This window comes from Melitaea cinxia, chromosome Z (assembly GCF_905220565.1).
Source record: "Melitaea cinxia chromosome Z, ilMelCinx1.1, whole genome shotgun sequence".
NCBI lineage: Eukaryota > Metazoa > Arthropoda > Insecta > Lepidoptera > Nymphalidae > Melitaea > Melitaea cinxia.
In genome coordinates, this window is record NC_059424.1 from 14030768 (window position 1) to 14051430 (window position 20663).

Sequence of the window (20663 nt, forward strand, 5' to 3'; positions counted from 1 at the left end):
CGACTAAGGGATAACAAGGTTCCACAACCACCTTGGAACTTAAAAAGCCGACCAATGGCGGAATAACCATCCAACTGCTGGCTTTGAAATACACAGGCCGAAGACGGGCAGCAGCGTCTTCGGTGCGACAAAGCCGGCCCTGCGGTCACCAACTCGCCGTGGTGACTATGGGCAACACACATGAGTTCACGCCATTTTTGGCGTGAACTTGTGGAGGCCTATGTCCAGCAGTGGACTGTGATAGGCTGAAATGATGATGATGATTATGATCGACGATGTAATTCGTAGTGATTATTATCGACGATATAATTCGTAGTGATTATTATCTTTCAGATTAATTACTCTACAACTCGTCTCTGACCCTTTGATTCCTTAGATTATGCCACAGAGGCAGTTCACTCCACAACTTTGCCTTTTTAGCGAATTCTTGCTTCATAACTTGCTCCACGCCGATGTCTAAGTATTCCAACTTATCTTGGTTAGTAGCTGGCTGCCAATCGAACGACACTTCGATTGGCTTATTAGGATTTCTGTATAAATAAAAATTACTTTATATTAAAAGACGCTAGGTAAAAGATCGTTGCCTGTATATTTGAAAAGTACAGCAAACGTTTTCTCAACAACAGATTAATAAAACTTATACTAGACTAGCCCGTTGGCACAGTTTGTAGTGACCCTGCTTTCTGGTCCGAGGGTTGTGGGTTCGATTCCCGAGTCTGGGTGTAATATAAATATTTGTTTGTGTATTTATAGCTTATAAGTTGCTTACTTTAGGAACAGACGGCCGTGTGTGTATTGTGTAGATATTTATTTATTATTATTATTTACTAATAAAATCAAAGTATGACATTTGATAGTCTTCGCACAGAAGTAATCGATGACCAAAGCAAAATTCAATTTCATTGACTTATTACGCCTTTAGATATGTGGCAACTAAAGCAGTAGTCGCAGAGCACATGAATGACGAAATTAAAATAATCAAGAAAATTGCAGCTTGCAAAATAATATTAGGTATAAACATTCGCCTTGCTTTTACTTATTATGATATCGCTCACTTACCCACTGGTTGCAAAATTAGTCCAAAGAGTGATAAGGAGATCAAGTATTTTATTATCTTCAGGACTAAACTTGTTTTGAAGAAAATGTATTGGAAATAGATACATAAGTTCATCCGCATGGCATACTCCTGTTGATAACAAATTTTTAATTACTTTCTACAACTACTTTATAAAGACATATATATTATATGTATACAAAAACAATTACCATAATTTCCGTCAGGGTCCCCGAAGATTTGAGAAAAACTATTAGAACCTCGATATGTAAGTTCATAAAGATACACCGGATTATTGCTGTATTTCAACGCTTGTGCCACTGACTCTAAGGCCGGGTAATCAAAGTAAGAGTTTGAATACATCTGAAATAAAAAAATATGTATATAATAATATATGTGTATGGTGGGCATATTTATATTAAACTGGATAATATTACAAGTGCATATTATTGTATACTATACTAAGTGTGCCCGCAACTTCATCCGCGTGGAATTTAATAAAAAAGTTTTTCAGCTCACAGAGTTATAAAATATATGAATTTCTGAAATAAAAGTAGACTACGTTACTCTTTATTACATCAGCTATCCGCCAGTGAAAGTCCCGTCAAAATCGGTCTAGCCGTTTCAGAGATTAGCCGGTACAATCAAACAGACAGAAAAACAGACAAACAAAAATTTTTACAAATGTCATTTTGGTATATGGCCGTGTATACATCCATATGAATTTAAATCGGTTATTTTAATATTAAAAACAGACACTACAATTAATTTTTCGTAGCACTTGCTCAAAAAAGTGACATTCTATGCCACAAAAAGCGAACATAACAATAGTCATTTTTAATCTGTTAAAAACAGGGAAAGAAAATTGTTAAATTATACTGAACTACATCTGTGGGAGCGGGAAACTTAAACGCGCGCGGTTGTGTTTTTTCTTGCTACTATTAAAATTACTTTAAATATAGTTCAGATCAGGTGTAAAGTGTATATATTTAGTTATTTAGTTTTAGTTTTGTATTTAGTTTGTTTTTCTTCTATTTTCGGTAAGTGTATGTAAATATTTATTATATAGAATGAACGAACCTCCGGACCCGGGTGGCGGGAATGATTTTAATTCACAATATATTCCGCAACCTAGCAATTTTATTACAATTGATTACGATGAATCGAGTATGGAAACTGATCACTCTATGAGTAAAAAGCCACTTAAGAGATCTCGTCTTCATAAAATTTGTAAACAATGTAATAAAAAAGTTAGAAAAAACGCGGGAAACCAAAAAGTTGGTTGTCATTGTTCGGAGTCTGAGAAATCAGATGAGACGAATAAAAATGAAAATAATAAAAATGTCCCCGTTTCGGTACCACAATCACAGCTCCAACCTGATAACACTGTCTCTAAAAATCCCATAGGCAGAAATATTTATAATGAAAATGATGTGTCTCCTTATTTAATTCATGTTCAAAAAATTACAAAAGGTGATAACGATGGAACGATTTTACACCCAATCACATTCGGAGATTTCCTTATGAAAAATAAAATATATAATATTATTAACGGCAGCTTGAAAAAGATACGACGAAACCGAATTTCTGTAGCATTTAATAATTTTAAAGATGCGAATTCTTTTTTAAATAATAGCCTGCTTCTTGAAAATAGTTATCACGCTTTTATACCATCTTTTAATGTTATTAGAATCGGTATCGTTAGGGGTGTGCCAATAGAATGGTCCCCAGAAGAAATTATAAAAAATATTTCTACACCTATTGGTTGTGGTAAAGTTGTAAAGGTTAGACGTTTAAATTACAAAACTGTTGTTGAAGGCGCTACTGTGTGGAAGCCCACACAATCAGTAGTAATCTATTTTGATGGCAGGGTCCTCCCAAAAAGAATTTTTATATGTTACAATTCTCTTCCAGTCGAGCTTTACATCTTTCCCACAATCCAATGCTACAAATGTTGTCGTTATGGACACACAAAATTGCAGTGCAGGTCTAAGCCAAGGTGTTTAAAGTGTGGTCAGGAGCACACATCAGAATCATGCAATGCCAATGATGATAATTATTTTTGCTGTTTATGTTCTGGCAACCATATGGCAAATAGTAAAGCGTGCCCTGAATTCAATAGGCAAAAATCTATTAAATTACATATGGCTGAAAAGTGTGTATCATATGCAGAGGCTAATAAAGAGATACCAGCATCATACAAATCTTATTCAGAAGTTAGTAAAGAAGTAAATATTAGCCAAAATCCTAATAAATCATACAAAAAAACATTTATATCTAGACCTCGGGATCCTATTAAGCCTAATATAGGTTATGATAAAATTGCTCATAAAAATATAATAAAAGAATTTTCATTCAATGAATTTGAAAAAAATTCAACTCCAGTAGATATCATTAACTCTAAAAATGATTTTGCCAAAATTTCAGATGTGCTTTCACTATTACAGAGTTACTTACAAAACAACAAAAGTTTACCGTCCATCGTTGCCCCTTTAATACAGTGTATCGTAAATATAATTCAAAATGGACAGTTCCCAGATAATAATACAGTGGAACGCCAGAAGTGTAATTAATAAAAAAAACGACATAATTTATTTATTAAATAATTATAAACCTTTTTTATTTTCTATCTCAGAAACTTGGCTTAGGCCAAGTAATAATCTTAGGTTTCGTAATTATAATACCATCAGAGAAGATAGACTAGATGGTTTTGGCGGAGTAGCCTTTCTCATTGAGAAAAACGTTCCTTTTAATTTAATTAATATTCCTGTACATAGTTCTGAACTTTCTATTTTAGCTATAAGTGTACATAACATATCTTTTGTGTCTGTATATATTTCTCATATTTCTAATAATATTTTAAATGAAATAAATAATATTTTAGCATCACTTCCAAAGCCGTTAATAATAACAGGGGATTTTAACTGCCAGCATCAGTCCTGGGGTAGTTCAGTAAGTAACAGTTATGGTAAAAAGCTTTTAGATATTCTTGATGTAAATAATTTGTGTATTATTAATTCTGGAGAGCCTACAAGGCGGACTCTGCCTTTTGAAGGTAAAAGCGTGGTGGACTTAACTATTTGTTCACCACAGTTTGTGCCACAATTAACATGTTCTGTATTAAGTTCAACCTATGGAAGTGATCATTTTCCTGTAATCACTTCTTGTGCTATTAACAATGTAAATATACCAAAACAGAACATAAAACTGCTCCCTAGATATAATCTTAATAATGTTACATCAGAAACATGGGAGCAATTTAGTAATAAAGTAGATACAAAATTGCTACAATTATTGTCAAATGATGCACTTATTGATGCTCCTGTTTTCACGGATGTCTTGATTGAAAGTGCTAATGAAATCTTCCCAGTGAAAAATGAAACTTCTCATATTCCTAGTCCACCTTGGTGGGATAAAGATTGTACGGAAGCTATAAAAAAAAGAAAACAGGCTGAAAAAAAATATAATAACAATATGTGTTTGGAAAACTATCTGTCATTAAAAAATATTGTAAACAGTACTAGATTACTTTTTAAAAGAAAAAAATGTGATGGTTGGAGAAATTTCTGCTCCTCCTTATCTCCTCATACTCCTCCATCAGATGTATGGAAAAAGATAAGAAGATTCAAGTCAGCATATAATACAACCCATTCTGTATCACTCCCCAGCAGTATAGCAAATGATTTTCTAGATAAACTTGCTCCTCCAACAGTTAACATAAATATTAACCTATTAGACAAAAATAGCATAGCAGACGAACATGACGAATCTCCAGGATTAAATTCTTCCTTTAGCAAAACGGAATTAAAAAATGTATTATCTTATGTCTCAGACTCTGCCCCTGGACCTGATGGTATATATTACTCATTTATTTCCCATCTTAATGACAATAGTTTGACAATATACCTAAAAATATTAAACACTATTTTTCAGTCTGGCAATATCCCATTAGAATGGAAATGTCAACTTATTATCCCTATATTAAAAACAAACAAGGATCCTCTCCTCCCATCCTCATATCGCCCCATAGCTCTTTCATCAGTCCTTTTAAAAATAATTGAACATTTAGTTAAAAATCGCCTTGAGTGGTTCGTAGAAAGTAACTCTCTTCTTTCTTCGTCCCAGTTTGGTTTTCGGCGAAATAAAAGCACGTACGACAATATAGGTATATATACTTCGGATATAAGATTAGCTTTTTCTGTAAATAAATTTGTGCTTTCAGCCTTCCTAGATCTGTCGAATGCCTATGATAATGTCATTGTATCAATACTAAGACAAAAATTATTCAGTCTTAAAATCCCCAGCAAAATTATTTCATTTATAATAAATATGCTTACTGATAGATCAATTATTTTTTACAATAATAACCAAAAATATTTAAGAATCCTCACCAAAGGTTTACCTCAAGGGTCAGTTTTAAGCCCCTTGTTGTTCAATTTGTATACCCATGATTTAGATTTAGCAATTGACAAGAATGTTGATGTTTTGCAATATGCGGATGACTTACTTTTATACATAAAAGGAAATAATATTGATGATGCGTCTGCGAAATTAACGGAATCTCTGTGTTATCTTAAACGGTGGTTAGATAATCATGGTCTCGATTTATCACCACCAAAAAGCTCCGTCGTTCTTTTTCATCGAATGCGTAGAGCTCCATTACTTCATGTGACTTATGACAATAGTATTATACCGCAAAAAAACCATCATAAATTTTTAGGTATTATTTTAGACGAAAAGCTTTCAGGAACTCCTCACTTTAATTTTATTATAAATAGATGTGAGAGAAATCTAAATATTATGAGATGTCTTGCAGGTGTATGGTGGGGTGCCCATCCCTTTTACTTAAAATTGATATATAACGCATTAATACGTAGCATATTAGAATATGGCACCTTCTTGCTAGAACCTGGGTCAATGTCGGGATTTAAAGCATTGGATAAAATTCAAAGTAAATGTCTTAGGATCATCTGTGGGGCCATGAAAACTAGCCCTATTAATGCTTTACAGGCTGAATGCTGTGACCCTCCTTTGCATTTACGTCGTCAATATTTGGCAGACAAATACCTTTTTCGCTGCCTTCAAGTCACTGATCATCCAATTATTGCAAAGCTCCAACAACTTGCTTACTTTGTTTCTAATAGTTCGTATTGGACAAATAAACCAAACCCGTGTTTAGTTACAAGTTATTTTAAATTGAAATCTCTTTCCGCTCCAATTCAAAGCTCTTGTAATTTACCAATTTTCTCTTGTTCATACAATGCCCTTACTTCTAGTCCTAATGTTGTAAACTTTGACATAGAAAAAACAAATTCTTTTAGGGCTGATGAAAAATTTAAAAGAATAATTAAAACACGATTTAGCGATTATCATTATATTTTCACAGATGCGTCAAAACATTTTGCCAATAGTAATGTCGGAGTAGGAGTTTTTCACTTTCAATATAATATTGTTCAAAAAATCAAACTCCCTCCTGAATGTACAGTATTCTCTGGGGAATGCTTAGGCATTTTAAAAGCTTTAGAATATATAAGGTTAGCTAAACTTAAAAAATCCATAGTTTTCACAGATTCATTAAGTTCTATTCAAGCTCTTGTCAAGAATCCTTTTAAAATTAAACAACAGCATCCTTATATATTTGGCATTAGACAATTATTAACGGAGTGCACTGAGAAAGGCATTTTAATAACGCTTGCTTGGATCCCTAGCCATTGTGGAATAGAGGGAAATGTTAGAGCAGATACTCTGGCTAGAGAAGCTACAATAAGTGGTGACCTTTTTCCATATAAAATTTCCTACCCAGATTTATTAACTTTGCCCAAACTTTGTATGGATAAGTCGTGGCAAGAGTCCTATGATCATAGTAGTAGGCAAAAAGGAACGTATTATTATAGTTTACAATCTGAAATTTTGGTAAAACCATGGTTTTATAATATGGATTTTAATAGAAAAGGCTGTAGCATAATATCGAGACTAAGGCTTGGTCACACTTGTTCTCCACACCATCTGGCTAGATTTAAAATTATTTCCAGTCCGTCCTGTTTTTGTGGTTATGAAACGGGGGATATTAACCATCTTTTATTCTCTTGTCCACTTTTCAACCGCTCCCGTTTCCTAGAGTCACTGATTAAATATAAAATTCCTTTTCCTACATCTATAAATTGTTTATTGTCTTCTAGAAAGTATGATATATATAAAATTCTATTGGATTATATATTTCTTAATAATATAGACATTTAATATACTGTATATGTTTTTTTATTTATTTTTATTTTTTCCTTTTCATCATAAAATATATTATTTTGTTTCTTCCTATCCTGTTCTGAATCCTCTCATAAATTCCTCTTGTCCGTTATCCACAATTTTTGAACATTTTTCTTAATTCCTGCTCGTCATTGGCAATGCACTAACGTGCAGTCCATAAAAAAAAAAAAAAAAAAAAAAAAAACTACATCTGTGTTTACACCATTGAGTTTGTATATAAAGCATTATACATCTTTTTGAAAAAGGAATACGCATTTATTATGCAGTTATGATTATTAAATAAAATTACGAAAACCGACGAAGCCGTATGAGCTTGATGCCTTTCCTATTAATTAAAAATATTAGTCTAGGAATTTGCCGCGTTTTTGTTTTCTTCAAGTACATAAACGTTAAGTTTATTTTAATTTATTTTTATAAATAAGCTAAATGTTTAAAACTTAAAGATGTTGAACTCTACACCGATTTTTTCGCAAATGGTACGAAAAGTAGAGTATTTTCCTGGGTGATAAAGCTGTCTTAGTCTTAGGTAAACTTAAACCCCTCGCTACACTCAGGATTCGTCTTAAATCCCTCGCTTCGCTCGTGATTTAAGTTTTTAACACCCTCGCTACGCTCGGGAGTAAACCTCGAGTCCTTCGTTACGCTCGCGATTTAAATCGTCACCCGCGACAGAAGACACTGCTTTATCCCCTTGGTTAATAATCTACAATTATTTATTGTATAGATATGCATATTAACTTTTTTTCATAATAAGTTTTTAAACTTTCACGGTTTACATGTCTTAATACTTATCAATTTTTTATTTTGATAATATTTATTGCTTGGATAAATTAAAGCTCAAAAAAACTTGAAATAAATCATCATACATACTAAAGTTTTACAAATTGAAATATAATAACATTTTTAAAGAATAAATTAAAATTGTGTATTATAAGTCAAATCTGGTATTAGTGTTATTAATATTTTTATGTGTATTCCAAGATTACTTCTTTCGTTGACAGTAAGCTGTTACAAAGTGCCCTATTATAAAATTTAAATATACATATTTACATAACGAGGAAAATCTAGTGCGAAATAAACGAACACACGTGAACAAAATCACACAGAATAAAAATTAATACTGTATACTTAAGATAATCTATGACAAAATACAAACAACTTTTTATAAGACTAAGCAAGAACTAAAGGTCACCGGAAAATTTAAGTATGTAGGTATAAGGTTTAAACGTTTGTACGAGGTCGCATGGATGATAATGAAAAAGTTAAGTTTATTATTATTTTTCTTTATAGGTAATTTTAATATCTGTTTTACTTACAAAAAAACTACTATTTTATTAAGATAGGCTTAGACGATATAAATGAAATAACTTATTGTTAAACATTATTGATTTTCTTTATCAGGTACCATACAAATCTATGCACATTTGCACATAAATACGATCGAAAAGTTCTCGGCACTAGAACAATGCATACTTAACTCCAAAAAGAGTATCGATGTGATTATTTTAACAGAGTCAACTACTTCAGATGGCATAGGTTTTTGCATAGTTTACATTTATCTTAATGTATATTAATAGCAGGCATAAATGTAGTGTTAAGGACGTTAATACTACGCATTTATTTATATTATATATAACAAGATCGGCAAACAAGCGTACGGCTCACCTGATGGTAAGAGATTACCGTCGCTTATAGACGCCTGCAACACCAGAAGCATTGCAAGCGCGTTGCCGACCAAATTATGGTTGTATTTCGACTGACGGCGACCACTATTAATAATAATTAGCTACCTTAAGTATTCCATCTTTTACGGTTTTCTCGTCACCGTTCAAGTACACTTTCCGCAGTACTTCAGTAATTTGTTCTGACATCGGAGAAGTATCGTAATAGAACGTGACAGGAGCGATCGTATCAAATCCTGAAATAAACTCCTCAAAGCGTTCGCGGTATTTTGTTATCCCTGTTGAAGAATATTTTAAACTCTACATTTATTTTTAACAAACAGTTCGAAGTAAGCATTCATCCCTGTCGCATTCTCTCACCTTTAAACGATGACTTTGTAGTTAGTCTACGATGTCATCGATAAAATAATAATATTAAAAAAGGTACAAAACAGGGATCTAAATTACGTTACGTTTACCCACCAGTGCAACAGGTATATTATTATTTTAATAAGTAAATGTGTGTAATTTTTTAAACTCGAAAGTCTAAAAATTCAAGTTTTAAAAGAAAAAGCGTATAGAATTATCAATCTAAATATTTACTTGTTTTACTTACAGACAGATTTCAGGCATCCCTCATCTTTGTTGATTCCTGTAAGCCAAGGCACGAGGTTTGTGGAAGGTGGTAAACGAGGACTTCTTGTTAGGAATGCTCCTGGAAGGTCAGGTTCAATAACGGCTTTGAATGTTGTCATCGGCTCATAGTCCCACTCCTAAACACATATACACACACATATATATACTTGCAACATAAGTATGTTACAATTTTGTAATAAAACCATATGACCTATTAAATCTCTGCTGTGTATTATTTACTTATCGATTAGCCATCATAAATATATTGCGAACAATAATAATATCAAAAATGTCACTACAGACGACAACATTGTTAAACAGTTGAAAAAAATACATAAAGTATTTGCTCTTACATAGAATTTAAATTCTGTGTCAATTATATCGTAACTGTCCAAACTGCGAAGACACTTTATCATGCGTTCAGAAGGCGCTTGAGGACAATTAAGGAACTTGGCAAGCCGGAAGGCATTCAGTTTCGGTTCACCGGGCGGCGCCTCGGCCCATGGAACCAGGGCTGTTCCGGATTCAGATATCGCCTTATGAAAAAGACCTGAAAATACAAAGTAAGAAATATTCGTATCAATGAGAAAAGTACAATAAAATTGTCTAGCACGAAGGGTCATTTCAACTTCATTAATGTGTGATCAATGATTAATGATGATGTATATCTATTAAGATCAAACTAATCAACGAAATACATTGTAAAAATGGGCACTTTTACTTTCGTTTTTTTTTTTTTGAAATTGTATACACTCGTATTTTAACAAGAATTAAACTCACCAGCGCTAGTTTCAGATAACATGTGATAATTGACACTGGCCCCGCCTGCGCTCTCACCGAATATCGTAACGGACTGATTATTACCACCGAAAGCATGGATTGTTTTCTGGATAAATCTTAAAGCTTCTTGCTGATCTTTGAGACCATTGTTGCCGGGACAGTGCTCATCCTGAGTCGAGAGAAAACCAAGTGGACCTGAAATGCATTATTTATACCTACTCTAATTACCATTTCTATTTCTTAATGAACATTATGGCACTTTTAATGCTTATTACATTGTTTCTTTGCGTCGTAATTGGCTTTCATAATAACATAACATATTATTCTTTTTTGTATGTGCATCAAAATAAAAACCTATTTAGTATTAAAAAAAAACCAAAATGTACAAAGTAGATCTTATCGCTAACAAAGGGCATTCCTCTAGAAAATCTTCTTTTATAACACAGTGATTTTTGGAATGAATATAGATTTTACCTAATCTATAGTTGAGTGCAACAAATAGAACATCTCTGTCTAAGAGGTGCTCTGGTCCGTACATGTCCGTAGTGCCGTCACCACACATCCAGCCCCCGCCGTGGAAAAACACCATCACGGGAAGAAGTTTATCTTTCGGTATAGGCTCCTGTATAAAATAGAAAAATTAAAGCACTTGGATTATAAATTAGAGAAAGCGACACATAGTTTCCGAATGTTTGTTTAACTATCTCTTTTTTCTTCTTGAATTAGTTAAGGAGTTCGACTTTCAGCATTTACATTTATCGATTCTGCATTAATTATTTATTTATTAACCTACATCAGTAAATTTACGTACAAAAATAATGGTCACACCTTCACTAATTCCGTAAATACATACTACGCAAAGAAGCTAATGGAAACTTTAAAGACTAACCATGTGAATTATATATCTCGCCCATAATATATGATTATTATATAGTTTATTATTATATAGTTTATTATTATTATATTTAACTATATTTAGTTTTTAAATGTAAATTTAACGTCCTATACCCACTGGCAGCATTTGTAAAGGTGCGGACTGAAAAGCAGCTATAAGCTGAGTCTATGACCTTTTCACCAGCATTTTTTCTAAAATCTCTGTAAAGTAGACTTAGACTTTTTTAAATTCTAAATGCTTGGTGAATAAACGTCTTTATTATTATTTTTATTATTTTCTGTATACAAATGTACATTGGTAATTTGAATATGCTTATTAAAATATGCCAACCTTGTTATGTTAATACCTGTGTACATGCCTTTAGAAACAGAAGGTGTAATGCAAATACATACATTTATTTAATCAATATTACTCACATTCCCTATGAACGGTGAGTATATGTTTAAATATAGGCAGTCCTCTTGTCCAACTATCTCCTTCTGACGTGTGTATGGGTTCCGTTGGACACATATCGGAGCTATCTTCGAAGCATTTAAGGTATCTGACCATGATGAAACTGGTACAGGAGGCTGAAATTAAAGGGTATTTCGTTATAATCATCATACAGTAAAATATTATTTAGACAGGTATGAGTCAATCATTTTACTGTCTATAAGTTTTTTTTTTTTATTGAAATATAAACTTTTTCTGTGTAAATTGTGTAATATACGAAATCGATATTTTAAATTTTAATTGAGTAAATAAAAATGTTGCAATTCAATTTTGATGACTAATCATTATATAAAATTTCAATCAATTTATAATTAAAACAAAAATTTAAATTACATCGACTGACGTAAAAATTATTATCGCATTTAAATTCATTATCATTTGAATAATGTGTCGTTGGTTACGGCATAATTTATGCTGCAAGAAGTACCTACTAAACAATGAACACATTTTCTCATGATGGGATATCATCATAATTGATAAAAGACGTTGTCGAAGTTTCATTGCAATATAGTCGAAATACATACATACATAGATACATACATACATACATACATACATACATTTTGTAATTATTCTCTTTATATTGGTATACAGAGAACAAATTTATATGTAAAAAAAATTAAATCAACAGACGGTTTTTAATTATTCATTCGTTACAGTAGATACGGTACATACAAATAATGAAAATATACTATTGAAAACTAACGAATAAGTACGTACTTCTATCAACTACATAACAATAGTGACAGATAACTTGGTAAGTCAAAGCGCTATGGATGTCTTATATTTTATTAACCAACTTCCAAAAAAGGAGAAGGTTCTCAATTCGACTGTATTTTTTTTTATGTATGTTACATCAGGTCTTTTGACTGGGTGGAGCGATTTCGACAAATTTTCTTTTAATCGAAAGGTGGTGTGTGCCAATTGGTCTCATTTAAATTTATTTGAGATCTAACAACTACTTTTCAAGCTATATCTAATAATGCGTTTTTACTTGACGCTTTTTTCGTCGACCTACGTTGTATTATACCGCATAACTTTCTACTGGATGTACCGATTTTGATAATTCTTCTTTTGTTGGAAAGGAGATATCCAAAGTTTAGTATCATGATAAGGAAACTAGGATCTGATGATGGGATCCCAGAGAAATTGATGGAAATTCTTAAAAATCCGCAATAACTTTTTACTGGGTATACCGATTATGATAATTCTTTTTTTGTTGGAAAGAAGATATCCTTAGTTTAGTACCATGATAAGAAAATCAGGATCTGATGATGGGATCCCAGAGAAATTGAGGGAACTTCTTGAAAATCCGCAATAACTTTTTACTGGGTGTACCGATTTTAATAATTTTTAATTTAATCGAAAGCTGATGTTTGTCATATGGTCACATATAAATTTTATTGAGATCTGATAACTAATTTTTGAGTAACCTTTGATAACGCGTCGTTACTTGACTATTTTTTCGTCGATCTACGTTGTATTACTCGTCGATGTAATTGAAGTCGTTTTTTTTTTTTCGTTTGCGAGCAAACACAACTATTTATATTCTATTCATATTTATTTTACTGCTAAGGTTGCATACAAGCGTATGGTTCACCTCGGGTAAGCGGATGCCTAGTACCCAACCCTCCTTCTCTCGCTCGAAACTCTGTCTTTACTCACCGCAGGAATACAACACTTGTTGAGATCAGTATTACTTAGCTGTGATCTTCTGTAAGGTACTTTCGAAATTTATACCATATACCGCCTATACCACGATAAATAAAAAACTAAAATATGCTACAAAATGTTGAACTGGAACCAGACTTAATCTGTCAAAGGTCTTCTATATAGAAGACGGATTATAGCATTCTTCACCTTGTTATTCTATTGCGGGTTAGTTGGTGATTTCAATATCTACTATTATGACTAACTAACAAACGATATCAGTTACCTAGGATCATAACCGAAACCGATAGCATACATACTTTTTGCGGTTAAAATTTTTTTTTTTTTGTTTTTTTGCGAGAGTGAGAGCGAGAATTAACTGGTTCCTTTTATAGAAAAACTTATTTTAATTTAATTGAAAACAATGATAAAATTATATTCCATATGAATGTGGTACACAACATTAGAAATTTGTCTTTGCAAAATAAAAAAATATATAATGCTTTAATAAGCGTCCTCATATTTCATTCTCCAATGTAAATTATTTCAATTTAATTTCTTGGCTTTATTGGTAATGGTAGTAATGACGTCGAAACAATTTTGAAAGGCTTTTGAACTAATAACTATATATTGTACGTATTGTATCTGCTCTATTTCTACTTAACTTTACCTACAATTCGCATGTTGTGATTTTTTGAGGGCGCTTTCTACTTAACTTTATCAAATAAATAAAACTGAAGTGTCTGTTTGTAATATTAAAATAACCGCTTTTTACTAAATGCATATGGATGTAGGTATACACGGTAAGTATACCAAACTAACATTTTTTGCAATTTCTGTCGGTCGGTTTGTCTGTCTGTTTGTTCCAGCCAATCTTTGAAACGGCTGAACCGATTTTGACGGGACTTTCTCTGATAGACAGCTGATATAATAAGGAGTAACTTAGGAAATTTTTATCTTCGACATCTATTTATTGTATAACTCTGCGAACTAAACAATAACTTTCTTGTTAAATTACACGCGGACAAAGTCGCGGGCACATCTAGTTATAATATAGTACCTGGGTGACCGAGCTTAGCTCGGTATTTTTAGTAAATCGTGTTTTTTGGAAATCATATTTAAATACGAATTACGTATTTATAAAATATGAATGATATTCTTTTTACCGACAATGATAAAAAATATACATAAATATAAAAAAATCAAAAATCAAAAAAGTAATTAAAAAATAATAATGATAAAATATAAATAATATTTTTCGATTTTACATACATTATTTAATAAAAAATAAAAAGTGCAATGAGAAAAAAATAATAATAATCGATGTAGGATTTGAACCATGGTCTTATTTCTCAACTGCGACCGGCCGCCTGTGCTATTACAACTTTTATCTACACTAATGTTGTAACATTCTACTTATGTTTCCAATACTTGACTTATAATTACTACTGTTATAGCGCAGACAACAAAACACTCAATTTAAGCAATTTCACATGATGGTATCCACATCGATATCGTAAAAGCTCATTATAACATCGCGCGCATGCGCGCAGCTGCGCTCTCATTGGTTCGATTTTAATGGAGGCAAAATCACTGTGACAATACACGTACGCGTGAATTTAATTTAATAAATTAAAAGTTAAAAATGGATAGCGACGATGATATTTGTACGCCTCCGGATATTCTAGAATTGGCAACAAAATTAACTCACAATCTTTTGCCAGAAAAATCTAGAAAATTATATGAAAAAGAATATAATAACTTATTCCGACTCCGTCTACGAGCTCTACTGCTTGCCCCGCGACCGCTACAGCTGCTGGATCAATAATTAACATTAACTTTCAAAATTGTACCATCCAAAATTTGAACAATTATTATAAATAAACTATTGTCAGCTTTTACTCTTGTTGTTTGATTAATTGCATTAGTGAAGATAAAGTAGTGTATGCAACTGCATATAACACGGGTATTAAAACACTCATTACTATTATGAAACTCGCTGCGCTCGTTTCATAAACTCACACTCGTGTTTTAATACCCTTCATTATATGACAGTTGCATAAACTACTGTATTGACGATTGCGAAATTTACCTTCGTATTCTAACGATATTTTTTTAATGTCTAAAAATTGGGATAAAACGACATTTTATAAAAATGAATCCTAGCTAGATTTATTTATCTCCCCCGAAATCCCCTGCATACTAAATTTCATGAAAATCGTTGGAGCCGTTTCCGAGATTCAAATTCTATATATATAGAATAATTGACAATAATTGCTCGTTTAATAGTATTAGATAGATATTCGAGGTTACGCGCACCTAAAAAGTTTTTTTTTTTAATGTGAAATATCTATAGGCGAGGGTAAACCTTATTGTTGGTGTGGCGATACAGGCTGTGGTGACGCATTGCCACACTATATAGTGGAAAAAATTAATGTTGTCTGAAAATATTTATGTGTTAACATTACATACATTTTAATCTTGGTATCAAAAATTCTAACATAATTATATATCTTACATAGTAACACATAGTTGCATAATGTGGAGCAATATTAATAGCTGTTTGTAGGTAACATTGTTTTAAGTGGACCCTTGAACGTAACACGTGTATTTTAACGCGTTGAGGAAAAAACATATATGAACGTAATAGGTAGTTTGTTTGTGAGGAAAAATAAGAAGTGAAAATGTATATGACCAATTAATTACTCAGTTCCATGTAGTATATATATGCTATAATGGTAATTACCATTACATTTTTTACCAAAAAAAAAAACTATTTTTATTTATTTATTTTTATTACGCGCTTTTTATTTTATTTTATTTTTATTATTAGCTTCATCTGTACGTTTGTATGTTTGTAACTGACTCCTTTGGTCTTCATTTTGACCCATCGAGGATCGGTGACAATACACTAATAAGTAGGATAATTTCACGACAATTTGTCGATCAGACGGGCAAAAATTTGTGGTATACTGGTGCTGTCTTCATCTCCCGAGGTAAAATCTTTTGTTTTCGGACAGGATTTCTTCGAAGTCTTTCCCTTACTGCTTTGATCGCCTTTTTCTTACGAACACTACGTGGACGGCCAGATCTTTTTCTTATCAATAGTCCTATATTACACAAACATTTGCCTAATACTAGCGTATGGAGAATTTTAAAAAATGTATTTGTGTACACCATACCTACTTAGTGTAATGCAATCATAGCTATTAGGTTCTCTTTACCAAGCCACTCGATTTTATATCACAAAATATTTTACAGTGTAGGCATTGCCGCGAATATGAGAAAGCGCAATGAAAAATCATATGAAAATGATCGATTCCAAATTCAAATGTAATATTTTGTTTATTTTTAATTGTAACAGTATTTATGGCCAGACCACGTATATTACACCCAGACTCGGTTTTATCAATTAGACATTAACGAAGTATACATGTTTTTATTTTCTTAACATCGTCGTTTGTAACCTTCCCACGCCTCCTTTCACAAAAAAAGAGTTTTTTTTTTGCGCCAACTTACTGTTAATGCCTCTATGTCATATTTATACATATAGCACTTCCTATACTGTCCCTAAGAAAATACGTCAAACGGAATCCATATATAATGTATGTTGAGTAACATTTATAATAAGATATATCTTGTCTATTGAGTAATGTTATTACTTAATAGTAATAAGTTATGTTTATGTTAAAACACTTTTTATGTTATCATTTTGAAAGCTTTTTCTCGACATCAACAACAAACATATTTAATTATAAAACTTTCATAAAAAACATTTGCTTGTTTTTTTTTTTTTTTTTTTTTTTTTAATTTACGTAACTTAGTACTACTTCGTTGATCAATGTTTTACTGAAAATAAATTATTGGTTCTTAGATAAATATATTTAACATATACATAACAATATAATACTCTTTTTGGGAACAACCGGTTAATAAAATATATTTTTATGACTAATATTTTTACTTTTTAAGAACTATTTACGTAAAAACGATGTCTTAATATAATTATTAATAAATTATTTAGGTACTGCTCACAAAAACATTTTTTTTTCTAATAACATTCAAACTTACCATAAACCTTAATTCCCCGACAGGTGGCACTGCGTAAGGGATAGCCGTGAACGCGGAAATCTGTCTCCCACCCCGTGTTTTCATGTAGTAACCCTCTAGAACACCTAGAGGAGTTTTACGAACTGGTACACTATCGGCACAAATAACAACAAAAAATCCACTTAACAGCCATACCACGATACCACGAAACATTTCGTCGAAGAACCGTTAGTAACGAAATCAAAAATCAAATGAAAACATAGACGCAAGTCGCGCGGTTAAATAAGAAGAGTTGGCGTCATAAAAATAACATCTAAGATTCAACTACACTGAAATATCAAGGCCATGTCAAGCTATGAGTGTAGTTTTATGCTCGATAACGTTGTAAAACGATTTCAAAAATTGTAAATAAATATTAAATTATCTATAGATAAAAGTCGGTAAAATGTTGAAAATTTGGACTTTATTCGGTTTTTCAGTGTGCAACTTAAAAAAAAAATATCACAGAAACTCGACAGTCTAAATTAAACGGATACAGACAGAACATTGTTAGACATAATACAGATAGAACATTATAAGCTTAAATATAATAATAGGTCGATTAAAAACAATAGGACGTGAAAAAAGTCTTTTCGTATTTTCTATTAAGAAGTTGCAGTAAAATCTTTTTTGGTAGTCTTGTTTGCCATTTATGGTTGGTTCTGATAACATGAAAAGGTGACATTTTAAAAATGAATTCAAAAAGTAAAAAAAACAATGTCTCGTCACTTTTCAGTTGTTTTTCTATCCGCCAAAATAAGTGAATCCGACGAAGAAATTTTGTACATTTTAAAGTTTTATTTTAAAAAAGGGGAAATGCACGAATGAAGCCACGAAAAAAAAATTGAGACGTTTATAAACCTAATGCAATGTTAGTAAGAGAAGCATTAAATTGGTTTAAGCGTTCTGGTCGCCCAGTTACGGATAAACGTGACGACATTTTTGAAAGAGTGGAGCTAGATCGACATTTGAATACTTACGATTTAGCTAATGATCTGAGAATTGACCATAAACCAGTTTTTACCCATTTTAAAATGGATGGCTATACAAAGAAGCTTGATAGACGGATGCAAAATCAACTTACTGAAAGAAAGGTTGATCACTGTTTCACTAAGTGAAATCGCCTACGAGTCTAGTCATTCAAACTGCACAGACTTCGGCGAAACCCGGGTTTACACGCAATAACGTGATGTTGAGTGTATGGTGGGATAGGAAGGGCATCATTTATAATGAGCTTTTACTGCCGGGCAAAACAATCCATTCGTATAGCTACTGTCAACAGCTAATGATACTTTCACTGGGAGATTGCAGATGTAGTAAAGAGTAACTTAGGCTACTGTTATTTACGAAATTTATTTATTTTATAAGTCTGCGCACACGCATTAGAGATAACTCAAAGGTACTTGTCATATCTCGAAAAAATTGAAACAAGGCTACATGACCTTAGCTTTTTAACTACAAAAAGAATCATAAAAATTCGTACATCCATTTAATGTTATGGAGAAAAATAATGCAACATAGACGAAAAAATGATGAAATTTAAATGTAACCACATGAATAAAAAAATATCTAATTTGATGTACCTAGTATAAAGTTATAAGGTAACAATAAAAAAATAAATTGAATTGATAACCTTATCCTTATTTTGAGTCGGTTAAAAATTTACCTAGGTATATATATATACGAAAAAAATATGGCCGTACGAAGTTCGCTGGATCAGCTAGTTTGTTATAAAATTTCAAGTCTAATATAATTATTATTTTATGCCCAGTATCTAGAAAAACCTAACTCTGTGCAGCGGTGCATAGCATCACGTGATGTTTAAATGTACACTCAATGCTTGAAAACCCCAAAACTATATTAAAAACGTAACCATAAAATTTTCGTATAATGAATACTTATTTTTATGTACCTATAATGATCATAAAATTAAATAATTTGTGATCTGCCATAAATTACAGTGAATAAATGTTCAATGACAGGTTAACTACGTGAGTTATATCACGATATTTACAATATACCTATTTAAAAAGATTTAAGTATTTTAATTTTTTTATTCGGAAGTTAAAGCGAAAGTGTTAAGTATAAAAAAAACCATTTTAAGTTGTTTAATAAATTAAATACTAATTTATAACACAATAATTCTTAAATTTATCTAAACTTTTAATCTAGAGTATTATAAAAAATAATTATCCATCATAATATAAGTTCAGTAACAATTATTATTACTTTTGAGCTTTAATCACAAATCGATATGTATAGTAGCTAGGTATATTGTTACAAAATTATTTTTTAATCATTAATTTTATATAAATTTTTACCGTTATGATTAATAATTAACTTTTCAACAGCTTACATATATCATACTTTTTCAAATAACTATATCATTAAGTTATCTGTTTAAACTTAAATATTTGAATAAACATAAAGAGTCTTCACTCTTTTCATTCTTTTTATGGCAAGAACTCTAGTGGTCAAATGGTTTACCCGCCATGAAATTGGAAGCGTAAGCTTCTGTATTGACTTTGATAATAATGTAGTTTTTTAACCGACTTCCAAAAAAGGAGGAGGTTCTTAATTCGACTGTATTTTTTTTTTTATCAGAACTTTTGAGTGGGTGGAGCGATTTCGACAAATTTTCTTTTAATCGAAAGGTGGTGTGTGCCAATTGGTCCCATTTAAATTTATTTGAGATCTAACAACTAGTTTTCGAGCTATATCTAATAATGCGTTTTTACTTGACGCTTTTTTCGTCGACCTACGTTGTATTATACCACATAACTTTCTACTGGATGTACCGATTTTGATAATTCTTTTTTTGTTGGAAAGGGGATATCCCAAGTTTAGTACCATGATAAGGAAACCAGGATCTGATGATGGGATCTCAGAGAAATTGATAGAAATTCTTGAAAATCCGCAATAACTTTTTATTGGGTGTACCGATTTTGATAATTCTTTTTTTGTTGGAAAGGGGATATCCCTAGTTTGGTACCATGATAAGGAAACCAGGATCTAATGATGGGATCCCAGAGAAATCGAGGGAACTTCTTGAAAATCCGCAATAACTTTTTACTGGGTGTATTTTAATAATTTTTAATTTAATCGAAAGCTGATGTTTGTCATGTAGTCACATATAAATTTT

General features: G+C 31.7%; 1 protein-coding gene across 1 annotated transcript; it reads right to left on the reverse strand.

The window, feature by feature from the left end:
- Nucleotides 1–216: 216 nt before the first annotated feature.
- On the reverse strand, nucleotides 217–17766 carry LOC123668404 (juvenile hormone esterase-like). The gene is made up of 10 exons (XM_045602138.1): nucleotides 17504–17766; nucleotides 11707–11859; nucleotides 10870–11017; nucleotides 10396–10590; nucleotides 9969–10165; nucleotides 9596–9752; nucleotides 9109–9278; nucleotides 1267–1417; nucleotides 1060–1186; nucleotides 217–530 (listed from the first exon to the last, which is right to left on the reverse strand). Exons 1-10 carry the CDS (start codon nucleotides 17693–17695, stop codon nucleotides 344–346), a joined length of 1677 nt encoding a protein of 558 aa, XP_045458094.1. The 5' UTR covers nucleotides 17696–17766; the 3' UTR covers nucleotides 217–343.
- Between the last annotated feature and the right edge of the window lie 2897 nt (nucleotides 17767–20663).

Coding starts and splice junctions, on each gene's coding strand:
- LOC123668404 (XM_045602138.1), bottom strand. CDS start 17,695: ATGTTTCGTGGTATCGTGGTATGGCTGTTAAGTGGATTTTTTGTTGTT. Junction 10,591..10,869: donor TGCACTCAACTATAGATTAG/GTAAAATCTATA, acceptor AATGCATTTCAG/GTCCACTTGGTTTTCTCTCG. Junction 10,166..10,395: donor GTTATCTGAAACTAGCGCTG/GTGAGTTTAATT, acceptor TTGTATTTTCAG/GTCTTTTTCATAAGGCGATA.